The 21,532-nt window shown below is 43.1% G+C and overlaps 1 protein-coding gene across 2 annotated transcripts in view; it reads left to right on the forward strand.

Annotated features, from left to right (window-relative positions):
• ARHGAP25 (Rho GTPase activating protein 25) overlaps window positions 1-21,532 on the forward strand; it is a 75,763-nt gene that overhangs the window by 24,791 nt on the left and 29,440 nt on the right. Inside the window, exons 1-4 of one of the 2 annotated variants that reach the window (XM_037527530.2) lie at window positions 6,823-6,891; window positions 7,086-7,285; window positions 15,752-15,839; window positions 20,698-20,814. In XM_037527530.2, coding sequence (XP_037383427.1) covers window positions 7,103-7,285; window positions 15,752-15,839; window positions 20,698-20,814 — 388 coding nt within the window. In that variant the 5' untranslated portion in view covers window positions 6,823-6,891; window positions 7,086-7,102. Of the gene's footprint in view, window positions 1-6,822; window positions 6,892-7,085; window positions 7,286-15,751; window positions 15,840-20,697; window positions 20,815-21,532 lie in introns of those variants that run through there. The other variant, XM_054701685.1, reaches the window with a different exon arrangement.

The following is a 21,532-nucleotide window of genomic DNA, read 5'->3' on the forward strand; positions in this document are numbered from 1 at the left end:
TTTCTTAGCCTGATTTTGCCAGCAAAAATGTCTCAAACAGATGCAAATTTCTCCAAAACACTTTGTGGATCATTACTGACTACTCATTCCCCTTCTCTTACACAAGAGACTATGACAGTGCTGAGGCCATCAAAACTGGGGCTGGGATCGTGTCAGCCACTGGCAACAAGTGGTGTGGGGTATGCGTGTGCCAGGGTGCACAGTAAATATGTTAAACCCCACAAGTGCCAAGCTTGGTGTTTTAGACAGATTCCTCTATTTTTAAAACCCTGTGCATCCCCTAGAACCTAAGAAATGACTAACAAATTAATTGGTAAAGAAATGAGAGAAAACAAGTTTTTTGCTATAGAAAACCCATGCCATCTATGACTCTTTTATTTTAACATTATCCCTCCTTCACACACACACACACACACACACACACACACACACACACACTTACACTTCCTCTCTTTATTCTCTCTGGGTGACTCTTCTGAGTCAAACACTGTGAGGGTCCCCAGGAAGCTAAAATGAGTAATATATGGTCCTAGCCTTCAAGAACATTTTTATAGCTCTAGCATCTTAAAACTTGCAGACATGTGATAAAGCACAAAGAGGTTTATTCTTGAGGAAATAAGGCCTTCAGTTAACTTTTGTAGTCAAATGTACCTTTCTGAGAGAGAGAACTGAGATCAAAAATTGAACACTTCTTTAAAAAGGACCTCTCACTTTTGAGTAGTGCTTTATACCCTTAAAGGAACTCTTGCAGAGCATGTGTGATTGTATAGATGTGCACTGCATGAGGGTCTTTTGCAGAGAGGGTGAGCAGTTCTGAAATTCTGTGGTCGCTCCTCTCACCAGTCCAGTTATCCTAGTGTATAGCTGCATCCCTCCCCCTAGAGACAGAGGAGCCAATTTCTCCACTCAGAGGTACCATCTGCACCCCAAGGTTGCTCCTGTCCTTGAGGTGTGCAGTGAGCAAGAAGTAGCCCTGGATCTTTGGTTGGCACAGGATAATAGCCACTCTCATTCCCCTTCCAGGAAGCAGCTGCCTGCTCTTCCTCCCAAACTTTTGGGGGTAATGGATTTACTAGCTATACTTCCTTCCTGCAATACTTAGACCTGCAAGCGCTCCTCAAAGTCCCAAGGAGCACAGGAATGTTTTCTCTCTTGTGTTTAAGCTTATCAACAGTATCTCAAGCGAAAAAACACTTCTCTCAGTGCTCAGCATTTTCTCTGGTTTTTGAGCATCTTTTGTGTTACTTTTAGATCTTAGATTTTCATGACTTGGTTTTCACTTGCGTCTCTTTTCTTTCCTGACCTCTTTCTTAACTGACAGGCTTTCCCCATCAAAACTAGAATTCTGAGGGCATCTAAAGCTCTCAGTCCACCCTCACATTTCATTGTGTTCAGTACTGGACCACCCCCATCCTGCCTGATGAAACCCACTGTGTTCTCTGATTTCCTTCCCTACTTCTATGGAAGGGTCTCCTGGGGCTGTGAGTTATTAGGAACCGTGTCTGACTCATCTGATATCCCAGAACCCAACAACACAGTCACTGGTACACGACAAGTGCTCAGCCAATGGGCCTTGAATGAATGGATGGAAAAGACTGTCTGACCTGAGTGTCTCACCCCAGACCTCACAGAAGTCTTTTCTTCCAACTCCTCCCTGTGAAGCCAGTTTCTGAGGTGCAGTGCTCAGCCTCACAGCTACCTCCCCAGCTTTCCCCCTCCACCCCCATCTTCCTAATTCAGACCTTGGGATTCATACCTGGAATCATATACAATGTCCCAGTAGGCTTCCCTTTTCCTTTCCCCCCTTATTTATCCTCCTTTCATCCTTTCCCTGTTTACTGTCATTTAGTATAAAGTTGAGTCCCTGCTACGACAAAAATGTTAGTAACATTAGCCTACATTTAATGCCATGTTTTAAGTTGTGGACATTGGCTCATTGTTACTAATCACTATAGTCATTATGAATAACTAGCCACACCACAAGATATATGTAATCACAATTCCATGGAGGAGGAAAATGAACCTCACCTAAGGCTGATCTAAGGCTATAGATCTAGAAGCCTGTGCCTTTCTGCTGTGTCACCCTGCCTTCTCTTTGTCAGGCACTGTGTTAAGTTCTGGGGACACAAGGATGTGCCAGGCAAAAGCACCAAGGCAGAGTCACTGTCTTCTTAACAAGTGGACACATGACTTCTCAATTAAGAGGGAGCAGAACCCCTGGAGCAACCGAGTCTGCCTGGAAGGCATCTCATAGGAGATATGACCTTAAGTAAGTTTCAAAGGATAAACAAGAACTTTCAAAGAGGTTGAATTGGGGTTGGGTGGGGTAGGTGGGGAGAATATTTCAGCAGAGCCATAGTCCTGGGTAAAGTGCAGGCTGGGTATAAAAGAAGAACATGCCTTTATACATGCCCCCAGTGTGAAAATGCAGTAGGAAAACCACAAAGGATATTGAACCCCATAGTAGGGAGTTCAACCTTCATCTTTTAGGATGAAGGTGTTGGGGGAACATTGGAGGCTTTTAGGTAGAAGAGTACTCTGATGAGATTTGTTTTACGAACACTCTCATCAGTGGTATGGAGGTGAGAGCGGTAGGATGGAGACAGGTCAGGATTTTATAAATGCAAGGAGAGGATAAAAAGCCCCCAAAACTGATGGGGTAGAGAGGAAGGCTGGATCAGAAAGAGGGAGGTTGTTTGTGAAGACTGCATATGGGCAGTTTGGTTGGTTTCGTAGGAGGACGTCACTTTCAGCTCATACAGAGATGTAGAGGTAAGGCAGGCTCCTCGGGTGTGTTTGTCAGCACCAGCAAGGGAATGGTTGGAGGGCAAAGGCAGTTCCACCAGTAACATGCTAAGCTTAGATTTCCACCCAGAAACTGCAGACAACTGGAAGGATGCATCTGCAGACCAGGATAGAAGTCTGGGGTGAAGCCATGTGAATTCTCCGCCCTCCCTTCTCAATTGAAATACAGTTCTCAGGAAATATAATACTCATCTCCACAGAATGAGAAAATACCTTCCAGAGTTCCCACAGCTTTGAGTGAACTGCTCCCATCTCCCACATATTCAGAGTTATCTAATATAAAATCTAAACTGGGCAGAGATGAAAGCAGATAAAAGAAATATCTCAAAAGTAGACCCCGTGAGATTTTTTTTTGACTGATTATTTTGGAGGCTCAAGGTCAGAGGACGAGGTCAGAAGATGATGAGGTCAGGGTCAGAAGATGATGAGGAAAGGAAGTGATAATGCTTCCCCAGTTGACTTCTCTGTTCATACTTCCTTCTTTAATTTTTCTCACTCCAGCTTGAGGCAAAAAGCAGCTAACTTCTATGGCAAAAAGGCATGCCTGGGAATGTGGCTCTTCTTCCGTTTCTATTCTCTCCTTTGTGATATCTACCCTCACCTGCACACAAAATTCAATTACATGACTAATCTGTATTTTAATCTAGACCTATTTGCTAAGGTACAAGAAATGGCCACTGTGGCTTCTCAGATCGAGGTGGAACTTCTCTTTCACAGATGCTACTTCTCCGAAACCTCCAGCTAGATTTCTCTATTTAATACAATGCTGTGTCTCCTTTATGGTCCAATTTGCCTCATGCTTAGTAATGACAACATTCAGATTCCAGAAATTGCTGATTAGAAGAAATGTCTTTGATGATAAAAATGTCCTTGTGCTGTCCAGTTCAGTGAGGCTGTGGGGCACTTGAAATGTGGCCGCTAATGACCAAGGCACTGAATTTAATGTGTTTTGACTCATTTATTCACAGCCAGTGGCTACTCTATTACACAGAGCAGTGCTAGGTGCTTGTTCTTCCTCTTTCTGTGAGAGTAAGGGGAGTTGCTGACTCACCTGAGGCCCTCATTTCCCACTTCCCAGTGTGTTCTGTATAAGTCCTTCCTTGCCTTGCCTCCTTGGTCTGCTGTAGCCTTTTGTCCAGCCCACATATGGATCAGGCCTTCTTCCCCAAGGTCTGGGTACATGCCCCCAGTGTGCAATGACTGGCTTACAAGCAAAGCTTATCAGCATTATTATTTTCATTATGACAAACAGTTCCATTAATAGCAACAGATTTCTTTGTTTACTTTTTCCGGGAACATGTCACACCCACAAAGAAGAGAGACTGTTCAAAAGAAAAAGAATTAACAAGGAAAGTTAGGCAAAAGTAAGTCACACTCTAGACCCACGAAGCTTCTTCCCCGACATTGGATCCTCTCACAATAGGCCTAGGAGCAATGTAGAGGGCCCAGGTAAGAGAAAGCTTGATATGGACTGAAAGTCCCCACGCTTAGTCACTGGCTCATGAGAGCCACAGCTGTCATGTCTCCAGCATTTGGGGTTAAGTCCAGCAATGCGGAGGTCCAACCTGTTACTCGTGACACATGGCCCAGTGCCCATAGTCATACCACGTATGTAGGAATGGTAACATACCCCAATGACTGAATTCTGTGCTGAGTTCTCATCAATCTACTTCAGCGCCTTTTTGGATCCTGCTCCCCTTGTAGCACATTTTCAGTGTTGTTAGAGACCTTTGGTTTCTCCCATCTTCCAGGTGGGTCCTAACAATTTCTATGGATGCCATGGGGCATCCACCTGTTTTCTTGCTCCCTTGTGCTGGCTCCAAGGATGGTATCACCCTTGAAACCCTTGACATTACCTTGTTATGTACATTCTAGCAGGGATACCCTTCCTCCCCACATTTGATGCTACTTCAGCAGGGTGGTCACAGAAGTCCCAGCAGGCTGGACTACTGAGGTAAGGGAGAATGGCCCTGCATCTGCCAGATGTCTCACTAGTCCGGTTTCTCCAAAACTTCTTTTAATCTCTGACCTCTTTCTAAGACAGAAATGCATCTCTGCATACTACAGCCTCTGACCTAAAGAGGAAGAACTGTATATAGTGCTTCTCATTCATTCTTCCCCCACTGCATTCCTGCTAAAATATTCCCATGCTTCCTTTAGCTCATTTGCATAGCCTTAGACTAAATGATCAGTCCCAGTGGCTGTTCTTTGAGCTACAGGTGGAAGACCTTGAAAATAACAGTTAATGGAGGAGCAAGACCTAAGAAAAAAATTTTAACTGAGGTGCCAGGACACACTGATATAAAGCAAACTCTTAGCAGCATGCTGCCAAATTGTCATTGAAATGTCAAATTACTTTTTATTGCAACTGAATGTATCCCCTTTTATGATGACGTCTGTCCAATGGGGGTTGAATAAAGTATTTCTTACCCTTGGTATATAACATAGTCTGATATTTCCAGGTCCTTGGTAGGAGGTGAAGGGTGACTGTAAGCTGGCATCCAGCAATGAGAATATGGGGCATGTGACAGGAACACAATAGGTCAAGGGAACCCAGTTAGGGCAGAGTCCTCTTTGAACAACAATACAAGGCTCAATGGTAAAACATGTAAATAGAGGAATAAGTCTGGATATAATTAAAGTCCATGGAAGATTTTTTAATGCCATATGAAATTCTGGTACTTGAAAGTATACATGAAGAAAGGTTGGAAATCACAGACCCGAAAGGAGATAGAAGAAAGAATCAAAAGCAAGGGGACAAGAGGTTGTTTCAATGTATCATTGATAGGAATGAAGGAAGAGCAAAAACTTGTTGATAGAACGACGTTTTGAAATAGAGAGGGGAGCTGAGGAAACTCTCAGAGATGACCTCGACCCTTACAGTAGGAAGTAGTCATCTGTTGATAAAAATCATGAGTTCCATCTGCTTACTTTGGGCCAAGACCTGTGCCAAGTGGTTTACACCTATTAACTTGTTTAATGTCCACAATACTTCCACAGAGTAGGGACCACTATTAGTTTAACAACGAGGAAACTGAGACTCAAGGAAATTGTGTGTGTTCCCATGACGAAAGAAGCAGGAAATGAAGAACTGGTTTCTAATGGGGTGAATACAGCAGGATGAAGGTGGAGTTGACTTAGTTCAGCTATATTGGGAATGTTCTGTGAATCAACAAAAGAAGAATAAAGGGATTGAGCCAGCAGACTTTTCCCAACAAGGAGAGGAATACAGACACCAGGGACTGGTGAGCGTGGAGCTCTGCGCCGGGAGACAGTGTGTTTCCAGGGCACTGGTGAACTTGTTAGGCAAGAAGAAAGGGCAGGCTCAGAGGGACCCCCAGCACATGATTAGATGGCTGTGGAGATAGGGAAGGAAAAAGTTGTCCTGGGTGGGAGTTACCCTGAAGACAAGATGTGGAGACCTGGACCTAATCCAGGGACAGGCAGAGCTCATGTGAGAAACAAAGCCCAGCTACACAATGGTTAGGGGGGGTCTGAATTCAAATTTGACTTCAGCATTCTGTTAGGAGATTCATTTTGCTTTCAAATGCTTGTGTGCTGTCAGCGACGTGGGTGTGACAGCCTGACTGAAGGGTGGCAATTCAAGTGAGCCTCGGTTCAGCATCAAGTGCTGTCAACACAGCCAGAGGGCAGTGGCCAGAACGGCACTCACACTGGCCAGGAAAATTCAGGAAGTGCCAACTTCCTGCACACTGGCTGGGAGGACAGGGCCTGGGGGTTTCCAGGGGTCTGAGCGCAAGGACCCTATGATGGGGAGGTCAGTGCGAATACGCCCCCTCCTCCTCTATGGAAGAATGCCCAGCAGCTTCCGGCCGCTGCTGCAGCAGCATGGGACTCACTCTGAGCCCTAAGAGCAAGGCGTTATTTTCTTCTCTCACTTGGTAGATACTAACTCCCACGCAGGAAAAAGGAAGCACATTTTGTCAGATGCTGCGGCCACTTCCTCTTCCGAAGGCTCCAGCCAATCTTTCGCTTTGCAGAACTGAGGGGCCAACACCTGCGGTGGGACTGCCTGTGCGCTGCTCCGCTGATTGGTGCCGGGTTTCCCTGCTCCACCTGCCCTTGGTGGGTGCAGGCCCCCTGCATCACCTCTGCAGGCCACTGGGGTTTTCTGATATACATCTGGACCCCTGAGTCGGCACTGGCTGGGGCCCCATCCGCTTCTTAGCCCCCTTGGGGGTTCCTCTTCGTTCTCTGCCCATTCTTTGCACACTGCTTCATGTCCCTCAGCCAGCCTGCCTGTCTGTTTTTCTCCTTAGCACGGTCAAGGAGTGTGATGACCGGCGAGCAGATGGCGGCCTGTCATCCATCTGCTACCCCCAACCCACTGGAAAGGCCGATCAAGATGGGCTGGCTGAAGAAGCAGAGGTCCTTCGTGAAGAACTGGCAGCAGAGATACTTTGTGCTGAGGGCACAGCAGCTCTACTACTACAAGGATGAAGAGGACACAAAGCCACAGGTACCCACCAGGCTATTTGTCCCCCTTACCAGGGCTCTCCTTTCCAGGCTCACAGCAGGCAGGTGTAGAGACCATAAAGGCAGTGAGTGTATAGACTCACTGGAGCCTTCGCGCTAGGACTGGACACTCATCCATTGGAGAGAAAGAGAGGTCGCTCTGTTCTTTGTTAGATCCATTAATGGAGTACAAAGATGAGAGTGACCATCTTCCACAAAGGCCTGAGATAAGCACAGTGGAGCTCCCCTAAATAAGGCTGTAAATTAAGGCTGCTGGGCTGGACTTCGTGGTGATGCAGAGTATGAGGGTTCAGAGAGAATGGATTTGGGTTCAGGAACATTGTCTTTAGGCTTTCATGTATTTGAAATAAATACATATTTGTTGAGTGGTTATTATGCACCAGACACTGTTCCAGGTATTTGAAATAAATCAGCAAGTAAAATAGATTAAAACACCTGCCATATGAAACTTAGAAAATAGGGTGGAAGACAGAAAATAAACACAATTAAAAGAATAGAGTTTGTTAGAAAATGACTAGTTCTATGAGGAAAAAATAGAATGGGCTAAGTGGGTTCAAGAATTGGGGAGAGTTCTGCAATTTTTAAAAGATTGACCTCCTGAATAGGAGGAGATTTGAGCAAAGGCAAAGGAGGAAAGATAACAAGCCAGGCAGGTCTTTGGGGAAGAGCCAGGGCAGAAGGAACAGCCAGTACAGAGGCCCAGGGGTGGAGCATGTCTGATGTGTTTAGGGAATAACAAGATGGTCAATGTGGAGGCAGAGCTAGAAAGGAGAGAATTACATGAGGTCAAATACGGGATGGTGGGGGGCTTGGTCAGGGCACAGATTACAAAGGGCATTTTAGGCTCCCATGAGGAGTTGGGTAGTTACACTGAGGACAGTGGGGAGGATAGCATGGTCCTTAGAAGAGAAGGAACATTCTTTGACTTTTATTGTAAAAGGATGAGCATGTTCAAAAATAGATTCAGGGTCAAGGGAAGGAGGTAATATAGGTAAGAGGTTATGATGCTTAGAATCTCAGTGGGAATTATGGGCTGGAGGAAAATGATCAGACTCTGAATATATTTTGAAAGTAGGACAAACAGGATTTCCTGATGGAGTGGATGGGGCTAGAGAAGGCTTTCACCCCAAATCTTGGGCAGAGGTTTCTTCTTCCCACTTCATTGAGTCTTCAAGGTCAGTGCGGTGTGGGAGACTTAGAAGGGTTGCTGTCAACAATGACTGTGGAACTCCAGGTGCAAAGTGGATGTCTCAGGGCCACCAGGTGGAAGAGGGCTTGTGCAGAAGGAACTTAGTAGAGAAAACAGACTTTGGAACCTTCTGTAACCAGGAAAAAAGCCCCTAAGAAGGGTGAGAATGTTGGGGAGGATGACAGGCTAGGGAAGGAAATGAACAGGTTGTTTTGGAAGAGGACTGTGTTCTTTAAGGGCAGGCTTGAGGGACTGTGACACATCAGCAGCACCTGGTTAACCAAACCCTTCATTGAAGGGCTGGGGTGTTAGTGTATGTCACTAAAGAGACGGGAGAACCCACCACAGACCGGTTTTTGCCCAGTCTCCTGTGCAAGCATGGTAATCAGACTTTCTTCACTTTATGTACAAACCAGGCACTATGAGGGTCAAGCAGGGCAAGACTTGGGTGACTGGTGCTTTTCTAGCAGATGCAGGAAATATTCCCATCTGCAGAAAGTAAGGGAGATGGCAATAATGCTTTCATGTTCCCAAACAATGGAAAGGGCAACTTGGTGGGCTTTACTTTCATGCAGCATTGAGGGTGAGAGATACATTAAGTTTAAGCTTGTGTTCTTTTCCTGCCTCGACTGCTGTTTGACCATGTAATTTTAAAATTTTTCTGGACCCAACTTTCTTCTTTTGTAAAATGGGACAATAATACCTGTCTTGTGTTTGTCACAGGATCAAATAATAGGAAGCATGTGTTAAAAAAAAAAACTGTTTATAAAAGCATAAGCTGATAAAGTATAAAATAAATTATTGAAGGCCGTAGCTTTTCTCCCTTAATTCACAGGACTCAAAGTCCTGTCAGGATTAAATTCGTCTAGGATAATTAGGCAAAGCTTCTAGGATGACAGGTATGCTTATTTTTAGGAAATCTATTAATATGTCAAATCAATAGGTTGAGATCAATAAGTCAAATGAGAAAAACCATACAATCCCTAAAGAGATGGCTGAAAAAGGTATTTGATAAAATCCAATACTCATTTTAGATTCAAAAAATTAAAACTTTTAAGAATAAAATTTCTTAAAACGATCAAATATTTTCACTTTATATGGTTATGTATATTTTGATTATAAAATCTACATGTATTCATAGTAGGAAATTTGGAAGATACAGAAAAACACAAAGTGGAAAATAAAAATGATCCCATCAGTGTGGTAACTTTAGCTTTTTTCATACATATATATTTAAAAACTCTTCTCAGAGAAAAATTACTATAATAATATTCTGTGATTTAAAAATCAACAATGTCATGATTAATGTCTCTTATTATTAAGTATTCTCCTACAGTGGCAAACCAGTGTCCATACCTGTTATATGGATATTCTATAATTTTTAACCTACTGGAAACTAGTTGAGAATTTGGGCTGAAGTTTTTGTATTATACAAACAGGAGTTAAGTGAACTTTCTTATAGACTTCATACATTCATAATTGTCTTATTACAAGAAAGTGTTCTTATCATACTATCATTTAACATTATTTTGAGATTCCTAGGTAGCTCACATATCTGTAAATAAAGTGAAAGTTAAATACATGAGTTAAATTCTTGGGGAAAAATAAAGGTATGTTTCCATGGTATCTTTCACATTATTCATAATTCTGGTGAATTAAAGACTTAAATTGTAAAAAGTCAGTTCATATAAGTACGTAGAAGAAAATGTGGTTCTCTGCATAATCTCCAGAAGGCAGATGGGGTTTTCTTTAAATCAGATTTTATAGATTTACCATTTGTTTACAAAACTATGATTTTAGGACAGTGTAACATGGGACATGTGTATGTGTGTGTGCTTCACTCCCCACCACCCAATTTCTTTTTTGTTTTTAAGATTTATTTATTCATGCATATAAGAACCAGTGTACAGGCCAGATGTGTGGGAGGGTGAGAGGATTTACCAGAGACAGGGCGGGGGAAAAGAACAGGCAGACAAACTGAAATACACTGCTGAGGGGAGCAGCGAGTGAGGCTGGAGAGGTCTGCCGCGCCATGTGGGAATCTCCTTGGCCGGCCTGGATCGAACCCCCGCTGCAGAAGCTGCGGACAGCTTCACAGCTCTGTGCTCAGCCTCCTGCGCCACCAGGGGAGGCCCCCCACCACTCAATTTCCACTGCCATTGCACTTACCAAATTGGCCCACTCCACCCATGCTCCCACCCCCTTCCCTTCCCTTCTGATAATCATATTTTTCAAGAGGCAGGAGCCATATTTTTGTTGGAGGCAGGAGCTTTAAGCATTACAACAAAGATAGCACAAGGAAAAGACTAATTTAATAGGATAAATAAAAATGTGTCTACCTTAAAAAACAACATAAGAAAGTGGGAAGGCAAATAAACAGACAAAACTTTGCATAACACGTGGTAAACAAAACATTTAGTTAAATCATTCTTTCAAATCTACAATTTAACTCCAACCAGCTCAACAGAAGAGTGGTGGCCAAATGACGCAAATGGAATCTTATCAAAAAAATATAATGGCCAATACACGTTTATTAAAAAGTTTTATCTCAGCAATAAAGACATGCAATGTAAGCCAATGAGACACCACTGTCTCCTTATCAAATTGGCAAAGATTTTTCCAGATGTTTGAGTGTGATAAGGAGAAGGGAGCAGGGCTTCTTATACAAAGCTAGTGGAAATCAAAATTCACACTTCTGGAGAGTAATATATGCCTTTGTCAGACTCTTCGACTCTGTGTTTCTAATTCTGGGTTTTAATAAGAGTATGATGAAGATTAGCATAGATAAATTAATCATGCTATTTATAATAATAATGTGAAAGCCATACCCAGGTAGGGGTTAAGTTTTATCAGGGGTCTTTTCTATATTTACACAGTGGGTACAAAGCTTTTTGAAATGGAAAGATATCCAGAAACTGTTTGGTAAAACAAAAACCGAAAAGTGCAGTTTACAACAGAGGATTATGTATGTACTAATCCCATTGTTGAGGGGGAAAAAACATAAATTTGTATTTATGGGAAAGACTTGAAAAATGCAGAGATATTAACAGTAGCTATATCTGAATATATTTTTTTATTTTTCTTTTTTTTTTCAAATTTTCTTATAACTGAAATATAGCTTAGTTGTAACTTTTGAAAGAATACATACATTCTATTTCTAAAACCTACCCCCCCCAAAGAAACACCTCAATAAGTTTGGAGCAATCACATGAAAAAGATCCTCATCTACATTGATGATGTGTGTGTAAGTTTGTGAAACTTCTAGAAAGTTGGCCGGATTTCCAAGGGCCAAAAGACACACATACACAACTAAAAGACCCATAAAATATAACTTTACACCCATCCTTCTGGTTTTAAGAGACTATCTAAAAGAAATAATAAAATATATGCAATTCTATTAATAATGGGGAGCATTGGACCTATTGTCCAACAAAGGAGACGAGGAAAGAAATAATGGAACCCTGTATGACAGGCCCCTGGGCATGTAGTTCTGGGAAACTGGGGGCTCTGTGCAAGATGGTCTGTGCATTTTCTTCACTGAGATTTTAGAAAGGTCTGTGCAGCTTTGACAGCACAATGTTCTGGAAACCTATCACCTAGTTTCTATAACTCATTCGGATAGTTTCCTCTCAGGGAGATTGTTTAAAACAGAATCCCCACACACTGTCCCGAAGTCTCTGCTATGGTGATTGTTTTAGAGACTCAGCTTGGCCGTACCTTCGTCTCATCTCTCCCCCCTTTCTGTGAAGTCACCACAGGTAGTTGTGTTTCAGTGGTACTAGCAAATATTTAACAAGCAGTTTTCTGGTGGGGGAGCAGATGTGGATGTAGCATTTGCCAATTTATGTGGTGTTATTCCTTCCCCTGGCCCCACAGTAGATTCTGGCTATCAAAGAGACCTCACTGAACACAGAGCTGAGGAGATGTGCAGGAGCACAGTGCTATATAGTATTTCCAGCACACAGACAGAATAGACATCAATAACCAGAAGAACAGAAATAATAGTAAACAATAGTAAATAACTAAGAAGTAATGAATTTTGAGGATTATTACCTTTATTTTTAATGTTTCACTGTAAGTTTATATAATCCAACTTTTTTATTATATATATTTTCTACATCATTTTTCATTTTTGTACAATGTATGCATTTTCATCTTGGTTATAGTCCCCATAAAATTCCTACCACTTTGTTTGGATCCTACTCCCCGCCCTGTAGTGTGTCTCTGGTTTATAGTTGCCTGTTGATTTTGATTTTTACTTTATTATAATCCGTCTTCTTCCTGATCCCTTTTCTGGGTCTTCTAAATTCCTACTATGAGTGAGACCATCCAGTATTTTTCTTTTTCTTTCTGGCTTACATAATCCAACTTTTAATAATGACTGTGTTTAACAATTAACTCACAAAATTCCTGAAAATATGAAAGTTCATTCTCCTGAGTCAATATAAGTTGGCTCTAGCACACTACTGCCACAATTGCTCCCTGCTTCATTGGACTCCAGCACATGGCTCCCCTCCCCACCCTTTGTACAGAGTCCACCCTAATAAACTTGTAAAGTTGGTGAATGTTGACCATGAGCCACTTGGCCCTTCCTTGTCTGGGACAATTCCTCTTTCCCCATCAGTGTCCCCACCCCAGCCCCACTATCTCTTCTACTTCTCAATCTTCCTCTCTCCCACTCTGTTCATTCACAATGGTTGTGCTCAAAATTTGGAAAGGGTTTGCAATTTGCCATTGATGGGTTGGTATGAATCAGTTTAACAACGACGGTTATTTCTTCTGCAAGTAAGCAGAACTTGTAAGTGAAGTTTTTCTTGGAATTCTGGAATCCTACTGACTGAGATTTAAATTATAACTTTCCTGTTAACTAGCTTTATGATCTTTGACTAGCTTATTCATCTCTCTGAGACTTACTTCCTCACCAGCCAATAGGAAAAAAGTCCATATTGTCCCTCAAAACGTTCTCTCTCTCTCTTTTTTTTAAGATTTATTTTTATTTATACAAGAACCGGAGTACAGGCCGGATGCGTGGGAGGGTGAGAGGATTCACCAGAGACAGAGTGGGGAACAGAACAGGCAGACAAACTGAAATACACTGCTGAAGGGAGCAGTGAGCCAGACAGGAGAGGTCTGCAGCACCATGTGAGATTCTCACCAGCCGAGCAGCCAGGATCAAACCCACACTGCGGACAGCTTCACGCTGCCGTGCTCAACTGCCTGCGCCACCAGGGAGGCCCTCGCCAGTTCGATCCCCGGCCGCTGGGCGAGGGTCCCACATGGCGCACAGACCTCTCCTGCCCCCCGCTGCTCCCCTTAGCAGTGTATTTCGTCAGTCTGCCTGTTCTGCTCCCCGCTCTGGCTCTGGTGAATTCTCTCACCCTCTCGCGCTTCTGACTGTACCCAGTGCTTGTATAAATAAAATAAATAAATCTTTAAAAAAAAACAAAGTTCTTAAGGCATTTAGCACAGAACCTGGCACCTGGTAACTACTCAGTAAATAAATATATAAATTGTATTTACATGTTTATTTTATTTTTACTATTTTTGGAAGAAATGACTTGGGGTAACAAATAAGAGTTTTCAGAGGCACTTAGGAGAGGCAGGCATGTCCTCAGTGTCATGTTCCTTGTCTTCCTAATAAGCAAGATTCCCCCTGTCTGACACTGACATGGCCTTTTTTCTCCCCTCCCCTCACTCCCTCCTCACCTACCTTCTCGTCTTCCTCTTTTTCCTCTTCCTGTTCTTGTTCCTCTTCTCTTACTTCTCCTTCTTCCTCATTCGTCTCTTTTACTTCTACTCCTTTGGCACTCAGTCCCAGCCATTTTGATTTCCATACCGTGAAGAAACAGTCATTCAGGCTCCTGAGCTAAACCTTAAGGCACTTTTGCCTTTATTACTGCTCTCTTGCCAGTCCTTTCCTTCCATACTTTGTTCTGTAGTAAAGGCACACATACTTATTCAGCTAAGAATCAGACATGCTGCTTTTGACAGCCAGCACCATATAAACCAAGTAGTGTACCTGAATACCATGAACTTTCCTGCTGTCACTCAGACTGGCAAAGTAATAAATCTTGTATGTTCTTGACATAGAACTGCCCTGGGGATCTAATGATATATTGCACACGAATGTGTGCTGTGGGCCTCCCCTGGTGGCGCAGCAGTTGAGCGCTGGGCTGCAAAGCTGCCCGCAGCCTCTGCAGCGCCGGTTCAATCCCCGGCCGCTGGCAAGGGTCCCACATGGTGCACAGACTTCTCCTGTCATGCTCGCTGCTCCCCTCAGCAGTGTACTTCGTCGGTCTGCCTGTTCTGTTCCCTGCTCTGGCTCTGGTGAATTCTCTCACCCTCCCACGCTTCCTACTGTACCCAATGCGTGTATAAATAAATAAATAAATCTTAAAAAAAAAAAAAAAGAATGTGTGCTGAATTGACAGAGCACTGAGCATACATTTGGCGGAAGTGACTCATTTTTCTGATAACGTATTTATTCATAAGTGGCAGATATCCTACAACACCCTCTCTCCCCATTTTGGATCTGTGCTCCCTCTCCTCCTTACTCCCAGGGGGACATTAAACTGAACGGTCCCCACTACCTCAGCTGGGATGGTGAGAAGACAAACTGGAAGCCCTCTTCTGAGGTGAATTACCACTCTGCCACTTACTAGTTCTGTGACATTGGGTAAATTCTAGAACCTTTCTAATGCCCAATTCCCTCCCCTTATACACATCATAATTACATGTTGCTTGGAGGATTGCTGGAAGGACTAAATGAACAATCTATTCAAGGTGCTTAACCAAGGGGCAGACCCCTGGAAAGTATTTCCCAGTACTTGCTGCTACTAAGCAACCCCAGGCCCTTGAATGGCCCTTTAATGGTTGTCAACAGCTGCCCTGGAAGCCCAGCCAGCACTGTGGTCCACAGGCCCAGCATTGCCTTCACAAAGATCAGGTATCTGTTTTGGCCAGGTGTCTGGCCCTTGGAAAAGTGGAAGAGGCAAGTGTTGTGATGGTACCCTGTCAGGACCTCATCCTTTTCTCTCTAGACACCTTGCTTGCTCTCAGTAGCTATTATTTAATCCCATGGAAGCCTGCATAGAAGAAGGACCCCATTCAAAGCTGAGAGGCTAGTTTTCCGTGTTCCTCTCCACTCCTCTCCTCCCCCACCCTCTCATCATCCTATCTGTTCTTCAACTTAATATTATTCATAGTTCATAGATGATAAAATTACTGCTAATCTTAAACACTTGACTTTTGGTATTCCAGGGTTGCATGTATCTGCCAGGAAGTACGATCAAGGAGATTGCAACAAACCCAGAAGAGGCTGGGAAGTTTGTCTTTGAGATCACTCCAGGTAGGTGATAAAAGGTGGAGGCAGAGATGGATTACATTTCCAGTTTACTTCTGGAAACTTGAAGTTAGTGAGTCTGTCAGCTAACCAACCAACCAACCTAGGGAAAGCACACACTAGTTCTGCTTTTGGTTAACAAACCTACACTAGTTGATTAGCTATCATCATGTGAACTTAGTGGGTGTGCATTCAGTCCAAGCTCATAGGCATTTCAGAGGGCCCGCTTGGAGCCAGATGTTGCACTAGGCACTGGGACTCTGATCTGAAGAGTACATCATCCTGCTAACTAAAAGAACACAGTCTAAAAGGTGAAAGGGACATTTGCTTAAAGCTAAAATATGAATTGAGGGGCCTCCCTGGTGGCGCAGCAGTTGAGTGCTGGGTTGCGAAGCTGCCCGCAGCCTCTGCAGTGCCGGTTCAATCCCTGGCCACTGGGTGAGGGTCCCACATGGCACGCAGACCTCTCCTGCCGCCCGCTGCTCCCCTCAGCAGTGTACTTCGTCATTCTGCCTGTTCTGCTTTCCGCTCTGGCTCTGGTGAATTCTCTCACCCTCCCATGCTTCTGACTGTACCCAGTGCTTGTATAAATAAATCTTTAAAAAAAAACTTAAAAATAATTTTAAAAATGAAATATGAATTGAGCCAACTGAAATTGCCATTTTGGTAGGTCAAAATTGATCAGCAATCAAAAGTTTCAGGTGGTTCAGCATGTCCTAGGAGAAATGAAAGTTTAGACTCCTTTAGTATGTGTTAGGTACTGTCATTTACCTACTGCACACATGGCTAGCACACTGGGGAGCAGTTCTTCCCAGTCAAAAGTTACAGTCCTTGAACACATATATCTCAAGGATAGTGCATTTGTGTTTCTGGTAATCTTCTCCCAGACTACTTCTCCCCATCTCTTGCTCCTTTGCAACCCCAGAACCGCACATCTGACTGGGAAACCAGACTGCTGACACAGCAGGGGAGGCCACCAGTTCCTTGAGTACCCCTTCCCTTACCACTCACACAAAGCACCTGTATGCTTAAGAAAGCTGATGGAGAAGGCAACAAAGCAGAGAGGTTAGACATGCCTAGCCTGGAGCCAGCCTGCCCTACCGCTTTTTATTCAGCCCAACTAGTAATCAAATGGCACCAGGCTATTTAATTTCTCCCTGCCTCAGTTTCTATATCTGTAAAATGGGGATACTGATGATCATAGTGAGGATTAAGGAATATATGTGAATATTTTGGTATTGGCCTGGTCTATAGTTACTGCCATGTAAGTATTTGATATCTCAGGGATAACTGGAGGAAATTATAATGTAGAAACCAGTCCTAAAACTGGCTGTAACCATTTATAGACAACAAAGAAAAATTTATTTTTAAATTGCGCTCTTTTATCCAAAGGTTCATCCATCTCTCTTCCTCTTCAAGGAAGAGCCTATTTTTTTGGTCTCTCCTCGCTGGGAAAGCTCTACTCCTTTCACGTAAGGCTTCTTCCATCTGCAAGTTCCCATTCCCAGCACAAATCATGGGACAAAACCACCCATGCTAACACATGTCTGAGAACCTGAATTTTCAATCTTACCCTGCTGAAAGCTACAGCGGCAAATTTACTGTGGTCTTTACACCAGAAGTCCATTTCCCTCAAAGATTGTTGTGTTGGTTGGGGTAAGATGAAGATTTGTCCTCTCATATTGCTCACACTTGCAGGGACTGCAGAAGGAAATCTTGGAAAGTGTCACACACACACACACACACATATGCAGACACAAAGGATGTCTCATAAGGACAAGTTTTCTCAAGCAAGAGTCAGGTAGGGAACCATTTCCTAAATACACTTTTATCTCTCAACGCTTCACCAACCAAAGTGAGACAACCCTTTCTGTTATGATGTAAAGAATTTTCAGTTCCTCTTTTTGTCATGCTCTTGTGCAAGATGATTCTTGCACAAAGTTGGTAGAAAAAGTGTCCTTTCTACTCATGGCCCCCTCTCTGTGATCACCAGTTTTAGTTTCATAAAGGTCACAGAAACTTTCATTATAGTTAGTGTTTGCCTTTATTTGGGGGCAGCCAGGCCTTAGGACAAGCTTCCTTCTTCCTGTCTGCCTTTGACAGGGTGACTATCTGTTCTCCTACTCAGAGGGAGTCACTTTGGATGGGGGGTTATTCTTTCTATTGCATATGCTGCATTTATTGTCATAAAAACTGATGAAATGTTGTCATTCATTCATACAGAAAATCTTCTGAGCACCCGCCATGAACTAGGGCACTAGTTTAGGAACTTGGAAGCCAGCAAAGAATACAACAGCATGCATGCAGCTTACAGTCTGATTGGAGGAAACTGACAACAGACCAAATATATGAGTATATTGTAGTCTTTATGATGAGATAATTGCTATGGAAAACATTGAAGCAAAGAAAGAAAAACTGCTGGCTGAATGAGGACAGTGGGGATTGATTTGTCATTTAAAGTGGAGTGGGCAGAGTAGGCATTACTGATGTGAGGAAGTGAGCTAAGTACATGTATGGAGGAAGAACATTCCAAAAAGAGGAACAGTCAGTGCAGAGTCTGAAAGCCTATTTCACACACTCAGGTGACATCAAGGAGGCCAATTAGAATGGAGCGATGCAGGAGAAAAGAGGAGGGGAATGGATGAGTGTGAGCCCAGATTATACAGGCACTATTAGGAAATTTAGTTTTTATGGTGGAAGGATGAGAAGCTATTGGAAGTTCTTAACTTATGACTTAAAATGGTCTGAATTATGTTTTAAAACTCTTTTTAGTTGAGAATTAAAAGGAGAAAGGACAGAGAGCAAGGAGACCAATGAGGAGACAGCTATAAAAATCCAGGTCAAAGATAGTAACAAGTGGGTGAGAAAGAAACCAATTTCTGGACACATTTTGAAGGTGTTAGAGGATTTCATTAAGTCCTCTAATGGATTGGATGTGGGAAAGAGAAGTCAAAGTTGATGCTGAGGTTTTTGTCCAAATAAGGAAGATAGTTTTGCTGAATTTTGTGCATGGTGCAAGTTTTATGAGGAAAGATCAGGGCTTTAATTTCAGACATATTAAGTAGTTACCTCAATTTTAATGATAAGTAAGCTAGTTTTCAGTCTGATTTCAGGCTATTTCTGTGATAGAAGTAAGGGTAGGATTTAAGGCACTTAGAATAGAGACTGTCCAGTCAATTTGGAGACAGGATCAGATGCTAAGAAAGGTTCCATGAGAATGTGACAAGGACGTCTTTCAGATTGTTCATGTGACAACTGAAGAGTCTGCCAGGGATCAAGGTGAACTATTAAGGCAAGGTAGGGAAGGACACTTGACACATTTTGGCCAAGATCAAATTTGCAGCAATGTGGGTTAGTGGGAACCCTATTGCGTTTGTCAGTAATTTATTGAGGACCAATGGGCATGTCCTTTCATGTTTGGGCTTCAGTTGCATAGTCTGTAGAGTTATCTGTTATTATCTAGAAAGGGTCCTAGAGCCCTGTTTTATTTCAAAGGGAGACCGAGATTCTTACCAAATTCTTTGATTCTTTCCTGAGCACTTTGTACTTAACCATTTTACTTCTGGAAATACACAGGGTCTCAGGATGTTCCCGAATGGCCAGGGCTTTCATGGACTCTTCCTTCTGGTCAGGACAACTGATGATGGATTATAAGATGGATTCAGAATCAGGTTATCCCAAAGGGTAAAAATTTGAGGCTCAGTAACGTTAAGATAGATCCAAGAGACAAGAACCAAAGGGAAATTGTAAGTGTTTTGTTGCCTTGAAAAAAATATGTTTGGGCACAACTGGGTTGCTATATCAGGCTCCTTTTCCGGGAAATGTCCTGACATTATGAGAATAGGGTGATGGCTATAGAGGCACTTCGAAATTTAATAGTATCCTTTAATTGAAAAGTATTGCTTTTATTTTCTTATTCTTCCTAAGGCCTATGTTTGATATTCTTTTTCTCCTTCTCTTTTCCCTCCCTATTTTTCTGTCACTTTCTGTCATTCTTTCTTTTGATCTCCTCCCAACCTTTTCATTTACTCTCCCCTTTTGTCCATCTGAGAACAGCAACCTATGGGAAACTACATATGTTCATCTGTAATCTTGTGTTTAAAGTGAAAATGTTATCATAACAAACTTCATTTGTCCATCAAGTATATATTGAGAACCTAGCTACCCTTTGCAACATCTTGTGCAGGCAGGAGGCCGGTAATCCTGAACAGGATGCATCAGTTTCTGAGAAAGGTATACACACGTGTTCATGCTCTCTCCCACCTGAGATGCCTCTCCCCTCACCACTCCCACAGCTGAATGAGTTGGGGAGGGGGCTTGGGAAAGTATCCCTGATTGGAGGGCCTACTGAAGTCTTTAAACTTGTATAGGTTCATGCTGACTCTAACACTGACACTCCCCTTGAACTTCCTCTTCCTTTTCAGTAGAAAATAGCTTCTGTCTTCCACAGGAATAGCTCTCAGCCAAATCATCCCTGTTTGTAAACCACTGTGTTCAGTGGTTTGTCTTCATAGCTAGGGTTTCAGCAAAAACACTGAGAATGCATCAACATACAGTTCCACTGAGCTTAAGCAGAGAATTTTTTTTTTAACTTCTTCTGGGGGAAACCATTATTTTTTCTTTTTCTTTATTTTTTTTTTACGTCATTGTTCATTTTTAAACAATTTTTTCTCCCTCCCCCCCTCCCACCACCATCACCTCTCAGGTATAGTCCCCATAGAATTTCCTTCACCAATGCAGATAAAGTTTTCTAGTTGTTTGACTGGTGGTTTCATTGACCCAAAGAAGCAATTCAAGTTCAGTTTCCCTTGCTTTGGCTCCTTTACCATTCAGAGACCTTCATTAGTGTTGCTTCTTCCTCCAGCCTCATGGGAGCAGAATCGTATGGGACAGGACTCCTATATCCTCATGGCCAGCTCCCAGGCGGAGATGGAAGAATGGGTTAAATTCCTTAGGAGAGTCGCTGGCACACCCTCTGGAGGTAAGGACCCCTGCAGACTTCCTGGGCAGGTGTCTGTGACTTCTCGGGGGTGGGGACATGGGAAGAAGTATCTGGAGACATGAACCCTCCTTGAACAGTGGCCAGAGGAGACCAGAAGACAATTCTGAGATCTTGCCCATTGTAAGCCTTTAGTTCCCCTTCCCGGGTCCTCTCAAAGAGTCCACTTTACATTAGCTGAAAGGGCTGCAAGTCCTTCGTTCTCACTGGCAAATGTGTATGATGTCCTGAAGCAGAACTTTCTCCTCTCTGGGCCTCAGTGCTCTCCTCTGTAAAACGAATGTGTTGGTCCAGCTGTCCCCATTCTCACAGCACAAACATTCTGCAGCACTGGTGGGGTGGGAGTTGGGGGATGTTGATGACAAGAGCTATGGTGAAAGCTATGTGAGACTGATCAGTCCAAGAAATTAAAGCCACTTTTCAGAAGAGGGCTGGTCAGACCAGGGGGAGGGTCAGGCAGTGCATCTAGAGATTTACAGCAAGGTTGTGGCATTTTTCTGGGTTACATGACTCAAGTATTTGAGCAGTCTGGCCTGGGGATCCTGGTGATATGTCTACACAGGGGCGGAGCTGCTTGCCAAAAATCGATGTGAAAAAACGTCTGAACTGTGCACTACGTGAACACAGTATGTGTTTTCCCTTTCATAAAAATATGAAAGAACTGACATGGGTGCAACACACATGACCATTTTCCTTCAAC

This window comes from Talpa occidentalis, unplaced genomic scaffold (assembly GCF_014898055.3).
Source record: "Talpa occidentalis isolate TD23 unplaced genomic scaffold, MPIMG_talOcc4v2.1 talOcc4.5, whole genome shotgun sequence".
NCBI classification, from domain to species: Eukaryota; Metazoa; Chordata; class Mammalia; order Eulipotyphla; family Talpidae; genus Talpa; species Talpa occidentalis.